The 23,587-nt window shown below is 43.2% G+C and overlaps 1 protein-coding gene across 4 annotated transcripts in view; it reads right to left on the bottom strand.

The window, feature by feature from the left end:
• Window positions 1–10,438: 10,438 nt before the first annotated feature.
• GFOD1 (Gfo/Idh/MocA-like oxidoreductase domain containing 1) overlaps window positions 10,439–23,587 on the bottom strand; it is a 114,135-nt gene continuing 100,986 nt past the window's right edge. For all 4 annotated transcript variants that reach the window (XM_077810638.1, XM_077810637.1, XM_077810639.1 and 1 more), the window contains one exon: window positions 10,439–17,690. In XM_077810638.1, coding sequence (XP_077666764.1) covers window positions 16,771–17,690 — 920 coding nt within the window. In that variant the 3' untranslated portion in view covers window positions 10,439–16,770. The remainder of the gene's footprint in view (window positions 17,691–23,587) is intronic.

The following is a 23,587-nucleotide window of genomic DNA, read 5'->3' as shown; positions in this document are numbered from 1 at the left end:
TACAACTCTTGCTGGTGGCCACACTGTTAGCCCAAGACAATTCACAGGAGATGGGCTATCTGCAGTGTTCTACCCCGCTCCATATCTATCAACGGTGTTTTACTGTAGTTAATACACAGGCAGGCTAAGGCTGCAAACAACAAAATAGTGTTTATTGGGATACGCAACAACAAACTAGAGTCCCTTCAACTAAGATAACACAAAGAATAACTGCTCAGTTGTTAACACAGCATAATAGGGATGAACCCCAGAGCTCAAACCCTTGCACAGTGGGGTTTTGCAAGAATAACAAAGGACTATACCATGTCTTGCAGACACTGGACAAAAGAACAGGAACAGGAATGCAGACGTGAACCAGGGCCTCAGGGACAAGTGGAAGGATTAGAAACCTCTGTGACAGGTAAGTAGATCTTCAGTGGGAGGTCTTCTGCCTTCTACTCTTGACCTCGATGTCCTGCGTGCTGAATGCGGACACTACACTGTAAAAAGAGAAGGAGTACTTGTGGCACCTTAGAGACTAACCAATTTATTTGAGCATAAGCTTTTGTGAGCTACAGCTCACTTCATCGGATGCTGTAGCTCACGAAAGCTTATGCTCAAATAAACTGGTTAGTCTCTAAGGTGCCACAAGTCCTCCTTTTCTTTTTGCGAATACAGACGAACACGGCTGCTACTCTGAAACCTGACACTACACTGTGTGATGGTTTAACGGGTGAGTGAGGGTAAATCCAAAGGAACCTTATGAGGTGTTGCTAGTCCACCTTCGGCCTTATTCTCTTAGGGCTATAGCTAACAACAAGGCTGGTGCTGTGGGGTGACTTCTGTGCCTCACTGGAATGACCTGTTTTCACAGCACCCAGAGACATAGAAAGAACCAACCCTCAGCACTTGAACACACCTTTATATATGTTCCCTGTTGCTGGTCAGATTTTACTATCACGTGACACTATCTTTCCCACCTTTCCCTCTGAGTTGGCACCAAGCTTGAAAAAGAGCACCAAACAAGTTGAGGGAGAAGGGGTGCCAAGATGGAGGACAGGTTGTTCTTTTACCAATCCAAAATGGCGACTATGTACACTTAATAAATTGAACCTTTTCTACCCAACAACACTGACATTTTTTCCTAAAATACTTCATTGACTTTAGGAAAAAATAAATATGCCCATATACACGTCCAAATCATTGTCATTTCTTTATGTAAGGGTTTGGGTTGCTTTTTGCAGACTCAATAAAAAAAGTAATGCTGTGAAAAGTGATATTTGTATGTTTGTTAATATCACTTTTCAGAGGACACTTAGTAGCTAGCTGGGAGGCTGTGAAAAGTGATAAGTGATATTAACAAACATACAAGTATCACTTTTTACAGCCTCCCAGCTAGCTAGTAAGTCTGCTGTGAAACGTGATACATACATGTTTGTTAATATCACTTTTCTCAGCAAGCCCCAGCACAAATGAAACCCTGGATGGGGGGCTCGGAGGCGGAATCAGCAGGGGCCCAGAGCGCTGGTGGGATGGATGCAGCCAGGAAGATAATGGGGGCCTAGGGGATGGAGGGATGGATACAGGGCCACGAAGGCAGCGGAGTACAGGGGCAATGGGGGTGATGGATGCGGAGCCAGGGGAGGTAGCGGGTTCCAGGAGCAATGGATGTGGGGCCGGGGGAAGTAGCAGGTGCCAGGAGTGATGGGGTGGGCGGTAAGCCCTGCGGCCAGAGCCGGGGGTAGGCGCCAAGGACGAGTGCCCACTGCCACATGGCCAGAAGCCAGGGCCAGTGTCTGTCACGGCATGGCTGGAGCTGGCTCTTCCTGCTGTACGGCCGGGTTCGACACCTGGGACTAGCACCACTGGAGCCCGAGGTCAGCGCCCGCTGCTTCATGCCAGGGCTGGGGATCGGTGCCTGGGGCCAGCAGCTGCTGCCACATAGCCAGCGCTCCGACTCAGTGTCCAGGATCAGTGTCCGAGGCCGGGGATCAGAGCCCACCACCATGGATCTGCACCAGAGGCCAGCGTCCGCTGCCACATGGCAGGGTCCAGAGGTCGGCAGCTGCGGCTGGCACCTGCCGGAGCCCAGGCTTGAAACCCACTGCTGAACGCCAGGGGCTAGGGGTTGGCGGCCAGGGCCCGTGGTCAGCGGCCAGGACTGGGGATCAGCACCGACCACCTGCAGTCAGGGCTGTGGGTCAGCAGCTGGGGCTGGGAAATCGGCACCCGGGGTCAGTGCCCGCTGCAGCATGGCTGGGACTAGGGGTCAGCGGCCGGGGCTAGCACCTGGATCAGTGGCGAGGGCTGAGGGTTGGAGCATGCGGCTGTGGTTCAGCACCCGGGGCCAGCAGCCACCATCAGAGGTTGGCACGGCGCAGCCAGAGTTGGGGATTGAAGCCCGCCGCTGCATGGCCAGGGATTGGATGGAGCCTGAAGCCCCATGGCTGAAGGCTGGGGCCGCGTGGTGAGAGCTGGGGGGTCAGCTCCAGAAACACTGCAGCTGGATCAGGGTGTTAGTGCCAAAATCCCCATGTCTGGAGCCCTGGTCCACGCAGCCAGGCTCCGTAAGTCCCACCACCAGCCACCCCAGGGCTGAAGCTTGCGCCTCACTGCCCACCCCATCCCCATAGGTTGAGAACTCACCTTGCTTCTTCAGCATTGTGCCCCACCTGTCTCCAGAGGTGGTGCAGGGCGGTGCATCCAGGAGCAAGAGGGAGGCAGGAGGGGGGAGGGATTCTTTGTTCTCCCCTCCCCCCCATCACCGCCCAGGAGGTCTGTGGCTGCATGAAAAGCCCCGGCAGATACATTTGGCCATGGTGGTCCATTTGAGAAACACTGAGCGCACTATCCAGATAACAATAGTACAACAACGCTCTGCGCCTGGCTGTGCAGTCTGTACTCACGCAAGTAGTCCAAATGGCCCCGATTCTTGGGTCTGGCTGAATTGTGTTCAGCATGGGATTTGAATGGAGGTAAAGGTGGTTTTATGCCACCTCTGTGATCTCCTGATCCTGGTGCCAGCCAAGGATCAGTTCAGTACTTGGCACAATTTAGAGTAACCAGAGATTTTCTAAAGTGAACCCCAGCTGCCAACAGCTTCAAGGGGTTGTTCCAACAGCCAGGGCCAATGAAGTACAGCTGCACTCCAAGCAGGCTTCCTTTGCCATAGCCAATACCCCTATGCCAGGGACTTCATACCACCTGGCACATAGCTTGCTACTTGGGGATATTTGAGCATGCTAGGGGAATCCTCAAGAGACAGAGAAAAGTGGATTTACAGCTCCTTTGTGCTAACAGAGCTGTACAAAAGGGCTGTAGCTGACACAAACATCTGGCCCAGTGACTTTAATGGGATTACTCATGTTAGTAAAGGCTGAAGGATTAAATCCTAAAAAAATAATACTTAGCATGTACCTAACAGTTCACATCTTCAAGGAATTTTCCCATCTAAGGCTCCTTCCTGCGAACAGATCCGCTACTATGGACCCTGCACGCACGCAGAGTCCCATTTACTTCAGTGGGGCTCAGGGATCTGTATTAGCAGACTTACTTGCAGGATTGGGCCCTAAATAATTATTCCAAATTATATCCGTCATGGCTCAGCTTTGTTTTAATATGAAAGAACTAGTGCTGTTAAACTGGAAGACCTGGTATGTTTATTTTGTGATGGGGCAATGTATTGTATACCTCTTTCCTGTTCCTCATTTTCTGGGCTTGTTTTTTTTTATAGGGCCATATTTCCCTTGATCATTAACAGCTCTGTTAGCACAGCTTACCTGCTGGTTGTTGGTTTATAGCATAATACTGAGCTGTGAAAGTCACAGAATAGCACCCCCAGAGACATGTAGAATTACCCTGGGGTGGTTGTCAGCGGGCTTGCCAGATAATTGCTTGCTGCCACTGCCATCTAAACAGTGCAGTAGTAAATCACTGGAGGGTTCAGTAAAGACCTCTGAATAGAAATAGTCACCAAAATGAATAGAATGCACTGCAGGATGCAGGGAGAAAGACTTCTCCTATGTCTCCAGACTCCGATGTTTGTTTCTCTACTTATTTTAAATCTGTTATTCTAGCAGCCTATGGGACTTCTTGGTTTTGGTAACTGAGCTGGAGTTGTTCATACTGATTATTCCTTTAAGTAAGAGCTGATCTACACCTTGTTTTTGTACCAATTTAACTATATTGGTTTAGAAGCGGATACAGTTAATTGGGTGCAATGCCTTGGCGTGGGCACAATTATGCAAATCAGACAGGTCTATAAAGGTGATTGTGTCAGTAGAGCTACCACCTTTAAGCTCTTTTCCAAACTGATATGATTAAAATGGTACAAAAACCATGCCCAGGCACTCCTCACATGCTAGTGTTCATATACTACAGCATATTAGAAATGGATTATGTATTATAACTATGTGTTCTATTAATTATATTTCATTATGATTAGATTAGGGAGCATGAGTAAAGGGAGTGGAAATTAGACCAGGCTTCTGTTCCCAGCTGTCACTGACTTGCTGCGTGACCTTGGGTGAGACAGTTAACCTCCCTGTCCTTCATTGTCCAATGTCTAAAATAAGGATAATATATAGCCAGCAGCAATTGAGATCCCATGATGAGAAGTACAACATGAATGCAAATTATTAGTAAGAGACTGGTTTCTTTGTTTGTTGAGTCTTTCATTGTGGGCCAGATTGTGAATCTCTTACTCCCATGGGTGACACAATAGGACTCATTTCAGGGAAACATCCTATTACATAAAAACACAGACCAGTTGAGCTTGTAGCTAGTTTAAAATGAAAGACATTAAAGTTCATAATGATAAACTGCAAGAAAGAACAATTCGGAATCATTCTTCTTGAATTTGGCTTTTAACACATAACATAGGGTCTGATCCAGGCCCTAAATTTAATATTTCATAAATGGTCTTTGCACTAGTATTACTGACAACACAGCTGTGCCTGCCTGTGAAATTTCAGCCAATATTGGCCATGTGTGTGTGTCTCACCGATGACTGAATCACTGGTAGAGATGAAGTCTAATCATTTGAGCAGGAGACTCGAGGAATTTAGGAATTCTAAACCAAGCGATCATACTGACTTTCCCTGTGGCCTCAGACAAGATAAATAACTTTTCTGCCTCAGCTTTGCCATCTGCAAAATAGGCAAGTATGAGTATTCCCATCTCATGGGAGCACTGTGTGAAGAGTCATTCATGTTTAAGTGCTCAGTATTTTAATACACTGTTTGTCAAACTCTGCTGCGAGCTTTCTTCAATCCTTGATGGCTCAACCCCTGGGTCTGTTGGCCAGCCTGTTTCCTCCCTTTCTCCAGTAGGCTAGCCCACCAGCGGCCAGACAACGGCAGTTAGTCCTACCTAACAATTGGTACGGTTAGAAGGGGCCTGGCTTCCATTACTACTGCAGCAAGATCAACTGGAGCACTGATTTTGCAGTTGTGAAACCACAAACAGAAGTCTTAAGAGAAATGGATGCAAAAAGAGGCCATTTTAAACAAAAAAAAGATGTCAGAACATCTCAGCAGATGAGCTTTCAAGCACTGGGACTGAGATCCAAGCATCTCATCACAAACACAGTATTTTATACGATCTGGTAATACCAGCATCACTGAACTCAGCACATTGGTTCTGGAATCCTTGCAGCTTTTTGTTAGCTGTTGTATGTGCCCAATAAAAGAGTCACTAGCATATTTAAAATATTTATATTTAATCTTTAAACACTAGCGGAATTAACAACAACACTGTATTAAAAAGAAGGAGGATAGTCTTTGTGGCTGAAGCAGAAGGCAACAGAAGGCAAGAGATTTGTGTTAAGTCCGCAGACTTGAGGTAACTGCAGTGAACACATACCTGGAGTCATCTACACTTAGGCCATGTCTACACTACAAAATTACGTTGACCTACCTTATGTCAGCGTACAGCCACCACAGTTATAAAACCGCTTGTGTGCGCGCACACTTGCCTGCTTGTGTGGAAGGTGCACGTCCTCACCAGGAGCGCTTGTGTCGATTGTGCTGTCAGTGTGGTGGGACGGCTTCTGAAGGCCAGTAACAGTTGACATAAGCAACACAGTGTCCACACTGACACTAACTACATCAACCTTGACTCTGCACCACTCGGGGAGGTGGTGTCACGAAATCGGCGTAGAGAGAGGCACTTACCTCATCGGGAGCCAAATTTAAGTGAAGACACTTCCAGAAGTAGGTTGCCGCAAGGCAACTTACGTCAACCTGTGTAGTGTAGACCAGGCCTTAGATTACATCTCTTTAGTTAGCCTTGCTCCGATGAGAGAAGTCACACTGTGAAATAACACTCAAGTGGCTATGTCAGCACTGGTGCTGCACTCACTCATGTGTGGCACTGAGACTTCTGGGGACATGTCCAAGGGTTCTTTGCACTGCAGTATGCTGAGTTACTCTATGCATTCTTTCCCCGTGAATTACGGGAGAACTTGACTCTCCTTTCTGGGCACGCAGGGGGATTGTGAGAAGGCACTGGAGAACTGGCAACACACGAGTGGCACTAGCCTGCATCCACATTGCAGAGAGTCTGTTAGGAGCTAATGAGTTGTGCTAACTCAAGCTTTAGCTTATGGCCCCTGAGTTCAAAGCATTACTACATTCAGTTTAAGGGGTTTTGTGTGTGGACAGGATTCAAGTTAGATGCAACACTTGTGAACTTTGCCATGAAGACAAGCCCCTGATGTGTGACCTTGGACAAGCCATTTAACATTTCAGTTTCTTCACCTGTCAAATGAGGATAATACTTACTTCTCTCAAAGGATGTTGTGAGAATTAAATCATTGACATTTACAAAGAGGTTTAAGATCCTCATGTGGAAGGTTCCAGATAAATGCAAAATATTATGCTGAAAGGGGCACATGGCTGCCATCAAGTTGGTCTTGAATCCAAAGAATCACAGACCCCGGAAAGCCAGTGGGTGTGCCAAGCACTCTTTCAGGCTCGACAAATGGAGCAACCAAGCCCCTTCATGTAGTAAAAAAGCTACAGTCATGGTGATGACCCAAGACAACAGGTCGCCTGGCACGCCAGAGTGAGCCCAGAGAGATTAACAGATTTTCCTGGTTGCAAACACAGGGGGTTAGGAAATTGGTTGTAGACTGTAGGTGTCAGAAACAGCAGAAAGCCAGGAAGTGTTGTGTGACTCTGGGAGGAAGACAAAGCACAGGGCTTCTTGGGCATAGAGCTCACTGAAGTGGCAGACTTGGGGGGTTCTGAGCAAGGGTATTGCCTCTTGTTGTTTCTACTGAGTTCAGAGAAACAAGACTTTATATGCACTTTTTGTAAAGTAACAAGTTTAAACAAAGAATATACCTGGAAATAGCCCTGCAAGACCCTGAATATTGGCTACATACTTGGGCCAAAGGGGCAACATTATTTTATTCTTTTTTGCTTAGATAAGAAGTTAGTTGTTTCTGGAGTGAGCTCAAATAAGTGCTAAATGAGCTGACTGGGTAGCATATATGTTCCTTAAACCTATGTACAACAGGTTCCTAGTTCTCTGAAGGTATGTGGCAGTTCAAGATCCCCCCCTCCACCCCCATTTTTAAAAAAAAACCTCCGAAATCTGAGCATACAATATTATTGGTTTTAGGGGGAAAGACTGGGGAAAGCAGACAGACATAGTCATAGAAAAAAAGCAGCTTAATATAAGAAAACTGACATTGCACTGAAGGAGATTAGCCACTAACATGCAAACTATACTTCTGCTTTCTTATCTACAATAAATATAAAACTAATGATGGACAACAGTGAATAACAAGGATGTTATAAATCACAAGAGCAAGTCCTGGCAGAGCTAAGCAGGAAATTATAAAGTGTTCTGAATGACTGCTGCTCTGATTTAACATTTGCACTCTCATATAATAAGATATACACTATGGACGCAAATCTCCAGTCACACTGTACCCCTGTGCTTGTGGAGTTTTTTCCTTTATTTTCTTGAGAAATAAATCATTTGGGAGGACTTTAAATAATATCATCCGCTGAACTTGCTTTATACTACAGAGCACACTACAGCCAATGCATTGCTTCGACACTTCGGCCCAGTTTAAAAAACATCCCAAATTGTTCAGCAAGGGATATTTATCAGTGTTTTCTGTGAATTTACATTTTATCCCGTTCTTGATTTTCTTCTGCACACATACAATCTTTTCAATCATTTTCCTCCTAGTGCTGGAGAACACTTACTGGAGTATCAGCAGGAAGTTAATTATTCTAAAAAGTTAAACATCAGTTTCAAGTTTGGTTGGTTGTTTTTGATACCGTGGCTGGATAGCGTGAGTACAGGTTAAAGCTTTCAGACTTAACTGCCTGAAGTTAGGCACCTGAATAAGCAGCCTAATTTTCAAAGGTGATGAGCATTGGCAGCTCCCACTGATTTCACTGAAAAGTCTTTGAAAAGCAGGTTCCTAAATACGGATTTAGATGTCAAACTGTACCAACCCAACTTTGAACATGCTGGCCTTAGTATTTAAAAAGCTTAATTAGTATGGAATTTTTTTTAGATTTACGGTTGTATTCAGACGCACCTGTATAATTATATATTGTATGCTTACACTAATCATCCCACTGTATCTTTGGCACTTGTTTTCATGCTAATTTCCCCCAGGGCACAGTTGTACAAGGATTAATTAGTTTTTACCGCAGAAATAAAAGTAGGTCTCAGGTTTATGTGAAATTGTTGGGAAGGAATGAGATGTAAATTTCAGCCTTGTGCAACTTCTGAGGGAGGAAGCATTCTGCAAGGCTGGCTGACCAGTGTAGTGATATTTTGGCCTACATGTGGCAAACAATATTTAAAACAGAACATTCAAAAGATATTGATTTTACACTGCTTTGCACCTTTGCTCTGTTTAGACTAGGAGAAAAAGGTGTTTTTTAAAAAATGTATTAGCTAATGTGATAATGTGATATTTATAAATGCGACCGGTGTAGATAGGTTTTCACATATTTTAAAGGTGTTCACTGGTTGTGGTTACCCTAGCCTCCCCCTGGGGTGACTGTACTTTGATGAATGAAGTGATTGCCCTCACACACACACAGTTTATATACAGTACATAGCACTTTGAGACCCTTTAAGATGAAAGACTCAGTAAGCCAGATTTGTAAAGGTATTTAGGTGCCTCAGCAAGCAGATAGGCATCTAGTGGGATTTTCAAAGTTGCCTAGGCATTTCAGGATCCTATCCGCTTCTTCAGGTGCCTAAATACCAGTACAAATCTGGCCACACATGGTGATGTTATCATTAATGAGTTTCCACACTGCAATGGATTTAAAAGTGCATCAGAATAACTGCACTGTATTTATGGTTGAAAAGTGGGCCAGGTCTGACAGAGAAGAGTTTTAACACCTTTTTGGTGTGCTTTACTGTCAAAGCAAAGAAAATGTAAAGAATACATTTGCAAACTGAAAGAAGTCAAGAGGGATATTGATAAACTAGAGAGGGTTCAGAGAAGGGCCACGAGAATGATTAAAGGAATAGAAAACATGACTTATAGGGACAGACTCAAAGAGCTCAATCTATTTATCTTAACAAAGAGAAGTTTAAGGGATGACTTGATCACAGTCAATAAGTACCTACAGGGGGAACAAAACATTGATAATGAGCTCTTCAATCTAGCAGAGAAAGGTAAAACATGATCCAGTGGCTGGAAGTTGAAGCTAGACCAATTCAGACTGGAAAGAAGGTGTACATTTTTAACAGTGAGGGTAATTAACCATTGGAACAATTTACCAAGAGTTGTGGTGGATTCTCCATCACTAGCAATTTTTAAACCAAGATTGGATGTTTTTTCTAGAAGATCTGCTCTAGGAATCATTTTGGGGAAGTTCTGTGGTCTGTGTTAAAAGGAGGTCAGACTAGATGATCACAATGGTCCCTTTTGGACTTGGAATCTATGAAAAATACCCTATTCCTTGAAGAGAAAAACACAATGGGTCTTGTAAAGTTACAAATTCCTCACTGCTTGCTGAACACTAGTACCTTGCAAATCCCTGTGGATTGTGCAAATGTGGTTCTTTCCTTTGTAAGAGAGAGAGAAATAGAGAGAGAGAGAGAGAGAGAGAGAAGAAACCTGTTTTCTAGCAGACCTTGGACAGGGGCTATACATCCAGACATGGGATAGGACTACCAGGGTGTTTAAATTGCTACCCCGTCCTAAAGTGTCTTTCTGCAAACACAAGAACATTTCTCCAGGTTAAATCATTCCAGAAGGAGTCAGTTCAAAAACTTGCTACAAAGTTAAACCTTCTAATATCTACTGCTCCCTTCCCTAACCCCACAATCACCTCAAGCACCAATCTTGTGTATTTCGCTCAGACGTGCTGAACTTAACAATCACACCAGAAGACAGAAATAACTGATGCTGTTTCACTGCACAAAACACAAGAGGACGGGGGAAAAATGGCTGACAGCTGGAATCATCTCCTTTTATGATTTTATTTGCCATTTAGGATCCTTTTATTCCACCAATGCAAATATGCAGAACAGCCAGAAACCATGTTTTAAGCAGCATATACCAGTTGGCTGAGTATAACTAACTACATTCCCAAAGCAATATAAAATTAACAATGCACATCACCTTCCAGGAGAAGAGACAGATATTGTGGCAACTGAGAAACACAGTAGGCAGCTTCCTTACAAAGTAGTTTGGCTGTTAAAATGCTAGAACCGTCAAACTGTCCATTTCTTTAAAAAAAAAAGTCCTACTATAATTTAAACACTATTTTTTTGCTATCTACATTATATATAAAATATAGACTCTGTTTACTTTATAACACTTATTTTTGCTTGATAAATAGCTCTTTAAAATATCTACTGTACATATGTCCATGCACTGACTTTTATATATATACACACGCACACTTTGCATTTGTGTTTGAAAAACAAAATAAATATATTTAATAATTATATAGCAACAAACTGAAGATACTTTTGCTTTTAAGATTTAAAAAACCCAACAAGACAGTACAGAGAGAAGCAATGGGCACCATTCATGAACCAGGCATAGCAGGGAACTACTGTCTGTCCTAGCTGGGCAATGGGAATGTAATTTATTCGAACTCAGTGGATTTTTACTCATGCAATTTTTTGCTTTGGGATTAGCTTCAAATCAGCAATTAGCCACCTGACCTACCCTGTGTTACACAGAGTGAGAGCAAAACTGATGAGGAAGCAAAAGATACCTTTCTCAACAGATACTTGTCTTGAGGGCCTGCAGTGGGATGAGAAAGAAGGTCCATATCAGTGGGCCTGATTGATGGTTAAAAAGAAAGAAGGCTGTGGGAAGGACTGTAAAACCATATAAACCATATGGTAAACATGTTAATCCTTATTTTAGTGCTTCTAAAGATGATAGCTAGCACTGCAGCATCAGAAGTGGAGAACCTGGATTATCTATAGCTAAATCCATGTAATCAACCAGAGTTCCTATACAGAACAATGGCAATATATGAGTGAAACACACTGGGCCAAATTCAGACTCTGACAATACAAATCTATAGAATTGTACCTGTTTATACCAGGACTGAATCTGGCCCAATTAAAACTAATTCAGTGCTGATCTGGCCATGATGACTATTTTGATTTAGAGGCAACATCCTCTTCAAAAGAAGAGACAATTCAGGTTCCTTGTTAGCACAATCCTGGTCATTCTGTGTTTCAAATGCTTGGCATCAGAGCAGCAGCAAGAAAGAGACAGAGACAGTTCAGTTATGGATGGGTTCATGAATGCAGCCCTATGTACAGTCCTATCTATTTAAAATTCCTCCTTTCATGCAGGAAGGACGTGGGGATTTTGGGGTGGGTGTTTTTGGACATCATTGTTATTTAATGGAATATACCTTGTAGGTTAAGAAATCCACAGCAAGGAGAGAATTTTAAGTGAACGGGACTAAAGATTATTCATTCATACTTCATCTACAAAGTTTACAGATTTTGCTTCCAATTTTAACAAGAACAAGAAAACCTACTATTCTGCATAATCCTGCCATCTCACAGCTAGTCTTAAATACCCAAAAAGCCATCCTTAGAGGTCAAACAGTGCAGTGTTGAGCTTTTCAGCTATTTAAGGCATATCTCTTGCCCATCAAGGAGGTAAGAGTGTTAAGACAATGCATTAAATAGCTGCACAAAGCCCAAGGTCTGCTAGATTCTTTTAAACTCTTATAGGTACAGAAATGAACAGTAAACAGATTACACTCAGTGTATTATACTTACAACAACATATAGAAGTCCAGGGCTAAAAACTTCCAGTGACAAGCATTGCTGTCAGTAGTAATCTATGGATCTCTGCAAAGACGCAATGGAGATGCTAAAAGAAAAGGAGGACTTGTGGCACCTTAGAGACTAACAAATTTGTTTGAGCATAAGCTTTCGTGAGTTACAGCTCACTTCATTGGATGCTAAGTTTGTCTTTTGTTGTGAAATAAAATCAACTAAGAATAATGTTAATTTTTGTCAGAACAGTCATTTTTAGTTGTAAAAGGGTTTTTGCTATAGTTGTAAGGACATAAAAATAAATGGGATAATGCCAGAATTGAATAGTTTATATGCCAGGACAATGTGGAGCAGAGATAGGGATACCCCTTCTCTTCTGTGGTCACTGTAATTCAAAAGCTATTGAGGAGATGAGAAAAAGAAAAAGAAATTCAGTACAAAGTGGAAAGTGCCTCTGATTGCCCTAAGCCAGCTAGACAGGAATTTCTCATGCTTTCATCCAAAGGTTCTGCTGAAACTCATGCTGAGTCTGAGCTTGTCTATGCATGCACTGACTCTATGCCGTATAGGGATCCTGGGTAAGAACGTATTATCTATACATAGGTATTTTCTAACTATATAGGTTGAATGCTACTAATCCAGCCATGTGCAGGATATGAGATAAGGGAAAGCCCAAAGCTTGAGGTTGCTAATATTGTTTAGGGTTTAACTGAGCCCTGCATTGGGGCACAGCTCCAGGGGGAGTTCTCAGAGGAATTTTGCCCTTGGAAAAACATGACTCCTTCCTGAGCTCCCTGACACACAGGTGGAGTGCACCCGTTACACATGTCCAGGAGATATACTTCACTTGCATGGCCAGCTTATTCTGCTAGCTGGTGTATACAGGGCCATGGACCCACCTTCTCACCCACCTGGGGTATCTTGAAACTTATGGGGCACATGGAAGGACTGAAATTGTGCCTTGATGCTACACAGGGACATGAGGAGGGGCTGCCCTCCATTTACCTGGAGGTAAACAGTTCACTTGAAGACAAATCCAATTCCACATGGAGTCAATGGGAGTCTTTCTACTGAATTCACTGCAAGGCATAACTTGCCTCTTAATGAGGATTGCTTTGGCTCTCTGCCTCTTTTGCGGCAGATCACAATTTTTAATATCACATGTACACAAGTAACGAATGGCAAAGGAAAGAGCCTCTCCAACAGCAGCAGCCCTAGAAAACAAGACTATCTTTGATTTAGCAAGTGCACAAGGTTACTTCTGGGCTATTGTACATTAAATAGTAGCCTGGATTTGAATAACTGGGTCTGCACCAATTCTAGCAGGAGCTCAAATCTTATGGCACTAGAGAAAGAGTAGCATTAAAAGTGCTATTCCAAATACATTGGTAAAGTACCAGGGACTCTCTTAAATTAAATACTGTAAACCTTTTTTAACCGTTGGCCAAATTCTTAAATGTGATGTGAACTCCAGGGGCCAGTTGCAGCATTCAGCTTAAGGTACTTCAAACTGTCCCAAAAAATAATGAGGGTTTGATACCGCAAATCTAAATAGCCCTATTATAGAGTAAGTCATAATTTTATTGGAATATTATGACACATTCTACAAATAAACTAGTCACTTGTTCCTTTCATTCAGATGGCAGTTTAATATATTTACATCTGATGCTACCAAATCCTTGCCCAGACAGCAGTATTGCATCTCACTTTACATCCTGGAAGGAATGAAAACTTCATTCAATCCTGACTGCAAGCAGTCACCAGTTGCCACCCCAGTTAGAGTTAAACTCTGCAAATTGCAGTATCTGAACCAATAAGGCTAAGGAGAGGAAGGGTGACGCACACCACCTGAAAGCTTTCAGCTCAGGGACAGAAAGATTGAATTCAATAGGACTCCGCATTCTGCCTGCATGGAGCTCACTGCAGGAACAAGGCCCAGGATTCTAGCACTTATGCTTCAGCCAGAACCATAAAACTGCAGAGAGGCACAAACGTTAAAAATATAGACGGCCAAGATATTAAATTTTGTGCACCACCTGGCACAATGGGGTCCTGGTCCATGACTGGAGCTCTGTAACCCTATCGCAATGCAAATAATAAATGAAGAGAAACTAAAAAATATTTTGGTTCAGATTTAATTCAGGTTTTTGGGCTATAGTTTGGGATGGTGTTTTCTTTTATCGGACTTGGTTTATCATATCTAGCTCCCTGCCATTGATTTTTCTGTCCCTTAGTCATCCACATTATCCTGCATCCATGACTCTACCTTTGTCCTCAGTAAGGAGATTATACCATACTGCATTAAAAAAAAAATCAATATATGTCTCTTGACCCTCTCTGATTAATATCATTCTTTTGCTAAGAGAGATTTCATTTTTGATCTGACTGTCCCTCTGTGGTGGGTGGGTGGGTGTGGGTGTGTGAGATAGCAGGTTTATTTAAATAAAGGAATAGTGTTGTATGCAACGATGGTTATAATTCTGGTTATTTCCTATTTGCTTAATTGCTTAGCTGACAACTATTTTCCAAGGAATAATTTTAAACAACTGGAAAAAAAAAAATACAAACTTGAGATCCTAGCAGGAGAAGCCCTGCATCCTTGCCCAAGGCCATAGCAGAAGCAGTAAACAACAGATACAATTGCTAGAGCTGGTCAAACAGTAATCATCCAAATCAACTGATTCATTTCACAATATTATTTTAAACAAATTTTGTGACCTTTTTCCTCCATCATTCATGCTATTTATAGATCTCAGGGAAGAAGTCATGAAAGTTCACAAATATCTAGGATTTTACATATTTTTTCAAATAAAATTTGTACTTAACATTGCTCTCCCAGTTCAGTGAATGCAGCACTAAAGCCTAGACTATGGAAGTCAAGAGAACAAGGTAATAAGGTAGGGGTCAGTAGCAGGATTCCTAAGGGAGCTTTAAGCATTCATAAAGATGACAGAGCTGTAAACATTTTTTTTTTAATTTAAAGAGTCATAATTTTTAAAATCTAAACAATCAATTAGTATACTGACCTGGCATCCCTGAGAAAAAAGTTTCAAAATTTCTTTTTCAATCCTTATAGCAAACATAAATCCCATAAGAGTTTGTCCCCCATCAGATTAACCAAAACAAGTGGTTTTGCTACAGTTTAAAACAAATGTAATTTTGCTTTGTATTCTTTTGGGGATTACATTTTGTTGTGTTATTTTTCAAGCTGAAGCCCCGATGCTGCAAACTCATGAACACATGAGTAGCTTAATGCATAAGGGGAGTGCCACAGAGCTTACCAGGACAGTTTACAAGCATCTGCATAAATTGTTTGCAAGAGCAGGGCCTAATACATTAAAGACAAAGAGAATAACTAAACAAGAGACCACTTGTCTGTTCCTGCGTTGGTGATGAAGGGAACAGTCAGGACAGTACCTGTGGCTGCTGACTTTAGGCAGGTAAGGAGATTTTTACTTTTTTCCCTGCAAATCTATAAGAATTTTTCTCATTCGTTGTGGTTTTTCATTCAGACCCTCCATCCTCAGAAGCTGAAAGCTTGTGGGCTGAGCAATGTGGAACTTGGTGGCTGGTGCAGATTTTTTCTTCTAGGTTGAGGTTCACATACATTTAAAAGAACACAAAAACTCAAAACATAGCTCTTGGGTAGAAGCCCACTTAGTTTTGTATATTCTCCACCATAATTCAAGCCCGGCTCACTGAGAACTCAGTCCCATGCTCACAGGAAAGTCTGTAAACCTGGCCCAAGTTTTGGCGGTGTAACAAATCCCAAATCAGAAGAGTGTCACGTGGCCTGGATGTTGCTGATGAAGGTTTTGCACAACCCGTTTTTATGAGCACATCTTTACATCTAACACTGAAGCTTAACATGAACTTGTAGAATGCTTTCCCCATCCCCCACACTTATATGAGCTGCTGTTGGAGACAGACTTGTTTACAAAAGCCACAATGTTCCCTACTTAATTGCGTTAAAAACAAAAACAAAAAAAGAAAAAACACACACCTCAGAATAAGCTATGAAAATTGAGCTGCCAAATTTGTCCAGGTCACGGGACACTTGGTCACAACAAGTCTTATTATTCTATGCACTGGTTAGTAACGTAGCAGTAGAGTGTGGTGTTGTCAGCTGGCATGGTGGGAACTCTTCACGTCAGATGCCACAGGAGACTTTCTGACATGACAGAGCCTTCACAGCCCTCTGGCAGGACAGGTAAGTCAAAAAGGATCTTCCTGAACTTTCACAGTAAACACAACTGTTCCCATGATATCTCGCTATCCAGCCAGTTAACACTGCTGCTAAACAGGTAACACAAGTTATTTATGTCAGCCCTTAAACAATTCTCATTTCCATCTGTCTAGCTTAGGCATTTCTAATGCTCCCATCACCGTCGTATAGAGACGCCAACTAGTTTAGTCGGTTTAAACATCAAATTTTCATTTCCCATGTTGTCAAACTTTTACATATCCAAATCCTTATGCTGTCTGAATTATTCTTTAAGAGCTGTGTTGTTTCCATTCCTTTCTAAGAGCTGAGTGAAGCTAACAGTACAGAGACATTCTGCTCCTACGCATGGCTTCACTGATCAGGTATGCAGGGCTCAGTTCTGGCTCTTCTGTCATGATTGCAATGTTCTGCCATTCCCCTAGTTGGTTTGACTTTTTAATAGTGTCCACTACGCACAAGGCATACAGGCAGTCATCGAAAGTCGCAGCCATGGTGAGGGGCCTCCCATCCCAGGTTCTCCTGTCATCCTGGTCCTCAAATGCTTGCCGGATGGCCTGCACCATCTTAATAGTGCCCTGAAGGTATGGGGATGGGATATCACTGAAGGCCTTCTCAGGCAGTAAGGAGTTACTGACTGGCATAGAGTCCTTTAGAAGGAGCTCTCTTTGAGGAGAGCTGTTGCTCTGCCCATACAGATCAGTGCCTATTACAATCAGTCGTCCAGTTGAACCTACCATAATAATATCTTGTTTGAATTCCCCGGGGACATTGAAGTTGAGGGTCACAGTGCAGCACACCCCGCCTTCAAGAACCATTTGAAACGTGCAAAAGTCATCACTGGTGATCTGACGTATTCCCTTGATGTGGTCTGTCTGTTTCACAAAGGTCTTGAGCAGCCCGTGGACTTTCACAGCCTTCTGGCTGGTGAGGAAGGTCAAGAGGTCGATGATATAGGTACCGACCGAGTGCAAACCCCCACCCCCCATCAGGTCATCACAGCTCCAGTTGTACTTCTTGCCCAGCAGACTTCCGCTGTGCACCTGCACCTCGCACACCAGCAACTCTCCCACATAGCCCTCCTGAATCAGCTGCTTCATCTTCACAAAGGCAGGCAGGAAGCGGAGAACGTTCCCCATGATGCTCATGAGCTTGGGGTAGTAATGGGCCGCAGACATCATCCTGAAGGCATCCAGGGGAGTTGCTGTTCGGTCACAGATGACATTTTTTCCAATGCCTGCAAAACAGATAAAAAAAAAAAGTGAGTGAGCTCATTTTAATGGGCAAATATTGATCAAGACCAACAAGAGACGTCCTGGAAAGAAGACAACATTTTGTGAACCAGTGGTACCATATGCACAAAAATCCCACAGTGTATTCGTAAGATATATCAGCTGACTGAGCACTGCAATGAAAACGAACCCCTTCTTGTTTTCAAAATTCATTCATGCCGAAAACGGGGTACAAAAGTGAGACGTTAATCCAAGCTTTCCCTCATTCTTATTTGCAGAAGCGCATGGTAGAGGAGATCTTATGCCCATAGTAGCCCATACTAGGGCACTGAAAATCCTGGGATTTTCTTCTGAGGGGACTCATTTCTCCATCCCCACCCTTCCTGTTTGATGGATTCTGTAGGGGAGGGAGGTGTATTGGATTGATGGATTATTTTGGGTGGGGGAGTGAGAAATAGTATTTTACCCACAGAACATCATGAATCATTCTGGCTGAGGTGCAAAATATTTGAGGGAGCCCCTTGTCAAGACATTAGCAACATATCTAGGATGTCAAAGACGACCTGTGATGTTTCAAAAGAGGTCAAACATGTAAGCATATAGCTGTAACGATCTGTCCTCCCACATTTCCCATATGTGCACATTGTTATATTGAACTTTTTATGAGGGTTCTGTTTTAACAAGCTACCTGGGTGTGTTGAATGCAATGCAGGCTTTAATATCTAATAGTTGTTTTATTATGGTCTTCTTCTTGATGACTTCTTTCTTCTTGTACATATACAAATGCAGTGCTGGCAAGGTAAAGTTACACAAAAAGACCTGCAATAACTGCTAGCATGCAGAAAGCAATTCAAAATGACAGCGGGGTAAATCACTTTGTACCATTGCAATTTGAGCATTAGTTACAAGTGACACCTGTTCCCAGACAAAAAAAGACTCAAAGTGTTGTATATATTACGGCTGTACCTGGGCTTTTCACATGGAAAGGAGGGTGAAAAGACCTGACAGTTCTTGAAATCTTAATTCCATTTATAATAGCACAGATAGATTTTTATGTCCGATGAGCAATGGCAGAACTCCTATCACCTATCCGGCCCTGCATTATGTCCTGCCTTTGTCTACACAAAAGCCTGAGAGAAGGAAGGAAGGTCTTGTGGAGAAGGACTCTGGGGTGCATGTTCAGTTCTTGGCTCAGACTAAATGTGTGATCTCAGGAAAGCCATTTAATCTCTGTGTGACTCAGTCCCTTGTCTCTAAAATGGAGTATAGTACTTCCCTCCTTCATAGGGATGTTGTGAGGATACTTTCGTAAATGTTTATGAGGTGCTCAGATAAGACAGACAACCCCTTGGGGTCAGACTGGGACCACTCACATAAGTAACTAACTGCTCGCCAGTGGGGAGGAAGAAGGGTCACAATCTGGCCTTGACAATCAATTTATACACACTTCCTATTCAGTCTTTGTCTGCTACATGTTGGACCAATCAGAATTGGAGCTAGGGCTGTCACCACCGAAGAGGTAGTCAAAACTGGTAAATCATCTCCACAGGATTAAAGGCCCTGAAGGGAATGAACTCCCCCCACCACCACCTTTTATACGGCTACTGACAAATAGACCTTGTTTACACTGGTGACAGCATGTAAGTTACGTGTAGCCACACATTGCAGTGAAAAGCAGACGGTGTCCTCACTGGACTGTGTAGCTACGTGCATCAGTTAAAGGCTCTGGCAGTGGGAAAAGGGTCCAGTGGCAGGGAGCTGCCAGAGCCTTTCCCCACTGCCAGAGTCTTTCTCTGTGGCAGGGAAAGTCTCTGGCAGTGGGACACTATGCTGCTCAAAATACCACTGTGGATGCGGAAGGTACTGTTGGGTGAGTGGAGAGCCATGTAAGGTTCTGGTGTGTCTTCACTCTATTCGCCTAAGTAGTGCCTCACCACCTGCACTGCTATTTATACCCATGCTAGGGGGAGCATGTAATGTATGTACTCGACATGCTGCTGTAAGTGCAGACATAGCTATAGACACAAACTTTTTCTAATTGTGCTATATTTTACTGGATTCCCTTTCAAACAGCCATGGTTTTCTTTTCTACATTTCCTTTCTCATCTTTACAGATTACCTACAGACTGGCGTCTAAGAATTCTCCTTTATAGTCAGTCTTCTCCTGCTCCTGTGTAATCCCTTCAGTGATGCCACAGTGCAGGATGTGTTTGCATTCATCTTCCTGACCTATATTCCTTTAACAGATAATGTTTTGCTGTACCATTTGCTTCAGATACAGCTCGGTGATTATTTCAATGGGCCATTTTCTGTTACATGGATGCTTTACAGTGGGTCCTAGTTTGGACCATTAGCCATGAACACAGAGAAAATGTTGGGTGCAATTATATCCTAGGGTGTCATTATGTGATGTGAGAACATGAGACTAATAATAAGAAATTCTAATGATTATTCCTAGACAGACAGTATGTCATAAGGATTATCTCTGCTTGCCACAGTTTTCTTTAAATCTTCGCTGGAAGAAAATAGGAGTGGTCAAATGGTCCCCGATACAGCCAAATCTCTCAATGAGGAATCCCCAGGGGCTCAATCGTGAGCTGATCTACACAGTGGAAGAGAGAGTCCTCTGGGTTCAGTTCCTGTTCCAATTTGATTCTCATCCTCCTCTCCCAACACTTGCTGCTCATTTTTTTCCTGTCCTCCACACCGTCACTGATCACATAAAATATGCAGCTATGCACACGTGTGTACATGAGGGCAAGACTGCACTGTATTTGTAAATTCTTTGGAGCCCCAGGACAATCTTTACAATATGTGTGTAGAGTGCCTACAACAACTGAGCCCTGATTGGAACCTCTTGGTGCTACCAATATACAAACAAACAGACAACAACAAAATAAGATCGAGCACCCTATGGGCTCTGAGACACAGGGGAATTGCCTTTAGAATCAGTGGGAGTTAGGCCCACACATGGAGGGAAGAGCAGAACCGAGAGAGAGAGAAAGGGAGGGGGGAATCTTGCAGTTGCTTCTTGCAGCATTTTGATCTGTTTTTGAAATTGGATTCTTTATTAATTAAAGCCGCAAATACAAATCTTGAGAGCATACGGCCCTGAGGAGTTATTTCCTGCGGCCCACCATAGGTGCCGACTCCACTGGCAGCCAAGCTTCCCCCCCCACCCCAGTGCGCCACATCCCCACTCCTCCGCCTACCTCCCAGCACTCCCTGCCACCAAACAGCTGTTTGGCAGCACTTAGGACTTTCCAGGAGAGAGGGGGAGGAGTGGGGACGTGGCGTGCTCAGGGGAGGACGCAGAGAAGAGGCGGGGCTGGGGCAGGGATCGGGGGAAGGGGTGGGGCCTCATGGACTAGATGAGCAATATGAGGTATGAAGTTCAGCATGTATAATTCTTTGCTGTGAGTAGTTGGGAAGAATGTTTGTTAAAAGTGGCAATGTATTTTGTATGAATAGTTACTTTAAAAAGTTCCTGCCATTACAGCTACGTTGATAGACAGTTAGTGTAGATCATCATCAGTGTTACTGACCACATAAGGAATAGTTACAGGAGTTAATATTTTATTAAAAGCCCTCTTCACATTACAGTTCTTAAAAAGTTAATACATTGACTTTTAATAGCATACTATATTACTCTTCATTTTTTTCATTTTTGACTACACTTTTGTAACATTGTATGAAAAGGTTTCAGTGATGCGGCCCTCGGGCCAATGTACTAGCCCTCATGTGGCCCTGGTGGTGATTTGAGTTTGAGATCCCTGCTCTACCCTGTCAGGGATTTGAACAGCTTTCTGCTTTGTGCCCAGATAGCTCTTATATTATCATCAGCACGGGTCTTTCAGGATGACGCTGTTCAGCATTTGACTCTATGCCAGTGGCTCTCAAACTATTTTACTGGTGATCCCTTTCACATAGCAAGCCTCTCTCTGAGTGCTACCTCCCCTCTCCCACTTATAAATTAAGAAAACTTTTTTATATATTTAACACCATTATAAATGCTGGAGGCAAAGTGGGGTTTGTGGTGGAGGTTGACAGCTCATGACACCCCATGTAATAACCTTGTGACCCCCTGACGGGTCCTGACCCCCTGTTTGAGAATCCCTGCTCTCTGAGATACAAAGCTCTGTTCTCTCCCCAGCTGTACATTTATAAGTAAGCTGCTACAATCGTTTTCTTGAAACAGGGAGAACATGAAAGGTTTGCACAAAACAGCTGATTTAGAGCACTTTGACATGTTTGTGCAGACAGAATAAGAAACCGGGAGATCAAAATCCACCCACCTCTCCCCGCCACCCCCAGGTTTCCTTCTCCAAAGAAGGAATGAGCACCTTAGCTTTGAGCTGTGGGAATGAATCAGCTGCATGCTGACCAAAAGGCAGGGTTGAAGGAGAAACTCTTCTTTAAATATTGACAGTCTCAAGAAAACATATGCATTTCTGGCTGCAAGTTCCAAAATTGGATTCTTTAGGAATTAACCTAGATACAATATTTTATCTCCTGCTGCCCAGGCCTAGGGTCAAGGTCTAGTCATGTCCACTGTTGGACATGATACTTTTGAGAAGCCAATTTAGCAAGGGGAATAACGGTCATTCTCCTGGTCATTTCATCACTGCCTTTAACTGAGCTAAGCGCAGCTTTTCCTACAAACATCTTTCACAAGAGCAGCTCACTGTTGCAGATAGCAAGAGCCACATTAACGACACAAAAGCTAAGGGAAACATAGCAAGCTTATTTCAGCCAAAATAATAAGATATTTACCCATAGTGAGAAGCACCAGATTCAGATACATCTAATTTATATAAAACAATACGTATGTTGTGAATCTCAAAAGAACTGGCTCTTTTGCAGGTTCTTATCCTTGTCCTGGAGTTCTTAAATAAAATAATAATTTTACACAAGTATGGCCATCCAGAGTGCTCAATCCGACCCCATTCCTGAGTGCTCTACTCACCCCCTATTGCTGTATTACCTTCAAAGGGGGTGGGGGGAATTCACACTTTGTAATAAAATAAGTTAGTTTGCAGAGCTTCAGTCACCATTTCTATCATCCTATCTTCAAAAGCCCCCCCACTCCCAGCTCAAAGAGACTCTCTCTTTGGCTGGTTTCAGAGTAGCAGCCATGTTAGTCTGTATCCGCAAAAAGAACAGGAGGACTTGTGGCACCTTAGAGACTAACAAATTTATTTGAGCATAAGCTTTCGTGAGCTACAGCTCACTTCATCGGATGCATTCAGTGGAAAATACAGTGGGGAGATTTATATCCACAGAGAAAATGAAACAATGGGTGTTACCATACACACTATAACGAGAGTGATCAGGTAAGGTGAGCTATTACCCGCGCGTGGGGGTGGGGGGGGAAGAAGGGGTGGAAGGAGAACCTTTTCAAGTCAGAAAGTGTGGCATTGCTAAAGGGGGTCACTCCACGTAATGGGCCAAATTCTGCTGTCAGTTCCACAGGCGTATCTCCATCATCACTCCAGTGGTTTCACTCTGGAGTCAGACCTGTATAACTAAGCTCAGAATCTGGCCCAATGGAGAACAAGGTGCTGGTTCTGAACAGTAGAAATGGGTGCTTCAGTTCCAGGTTGTTTTAAGTATTGTAGCTCCCACAATGCTCCTGTGCCTTGTCAAACTGGAGAGAGAGAGACAAGCAATGTAACCAAACCAGGCTATCACAGGCAGCAGTGCAGTCAAGTGTTCTGCTTGCCTTGAGGTGAGGGGACTAGTTGGTTCAGGCGATTGGCAAAATGACACAAGAGGCTTTGGCTTCTAGGTCACCAGTTTACATTCAGATATGGGCACTTGTCACTGAAAGCTGGTGGCATCTGTCAGCTTTTGAAATGAGCTGGTAGTTTTAGTCTAAGTCTAGGAGTCTACTTCAGAAAAC

The sequence above is a fragment of the Eretmochelys imbricata genome, chromosome 2, assembly GCF_965152235.1.
Source record: "Eretmochelys imbricata isolate rEreImb1 chromosome 2, rEreImb1.hap1, whole genome shotgun sequence".
In the NCBI taxonomy this organism is placed as follows: domain Eukaryota; kingdom Metazoa; phylum Chordata; order Testudines; family Cheloniidae; genus Eretmochelys; species Eretmochelys imbricata.
The sequence above is the reverse complement of the archived record's forward strand: the minus strand, read 5'-3'. Positions and strand labels throughout refer to the sequence as shown.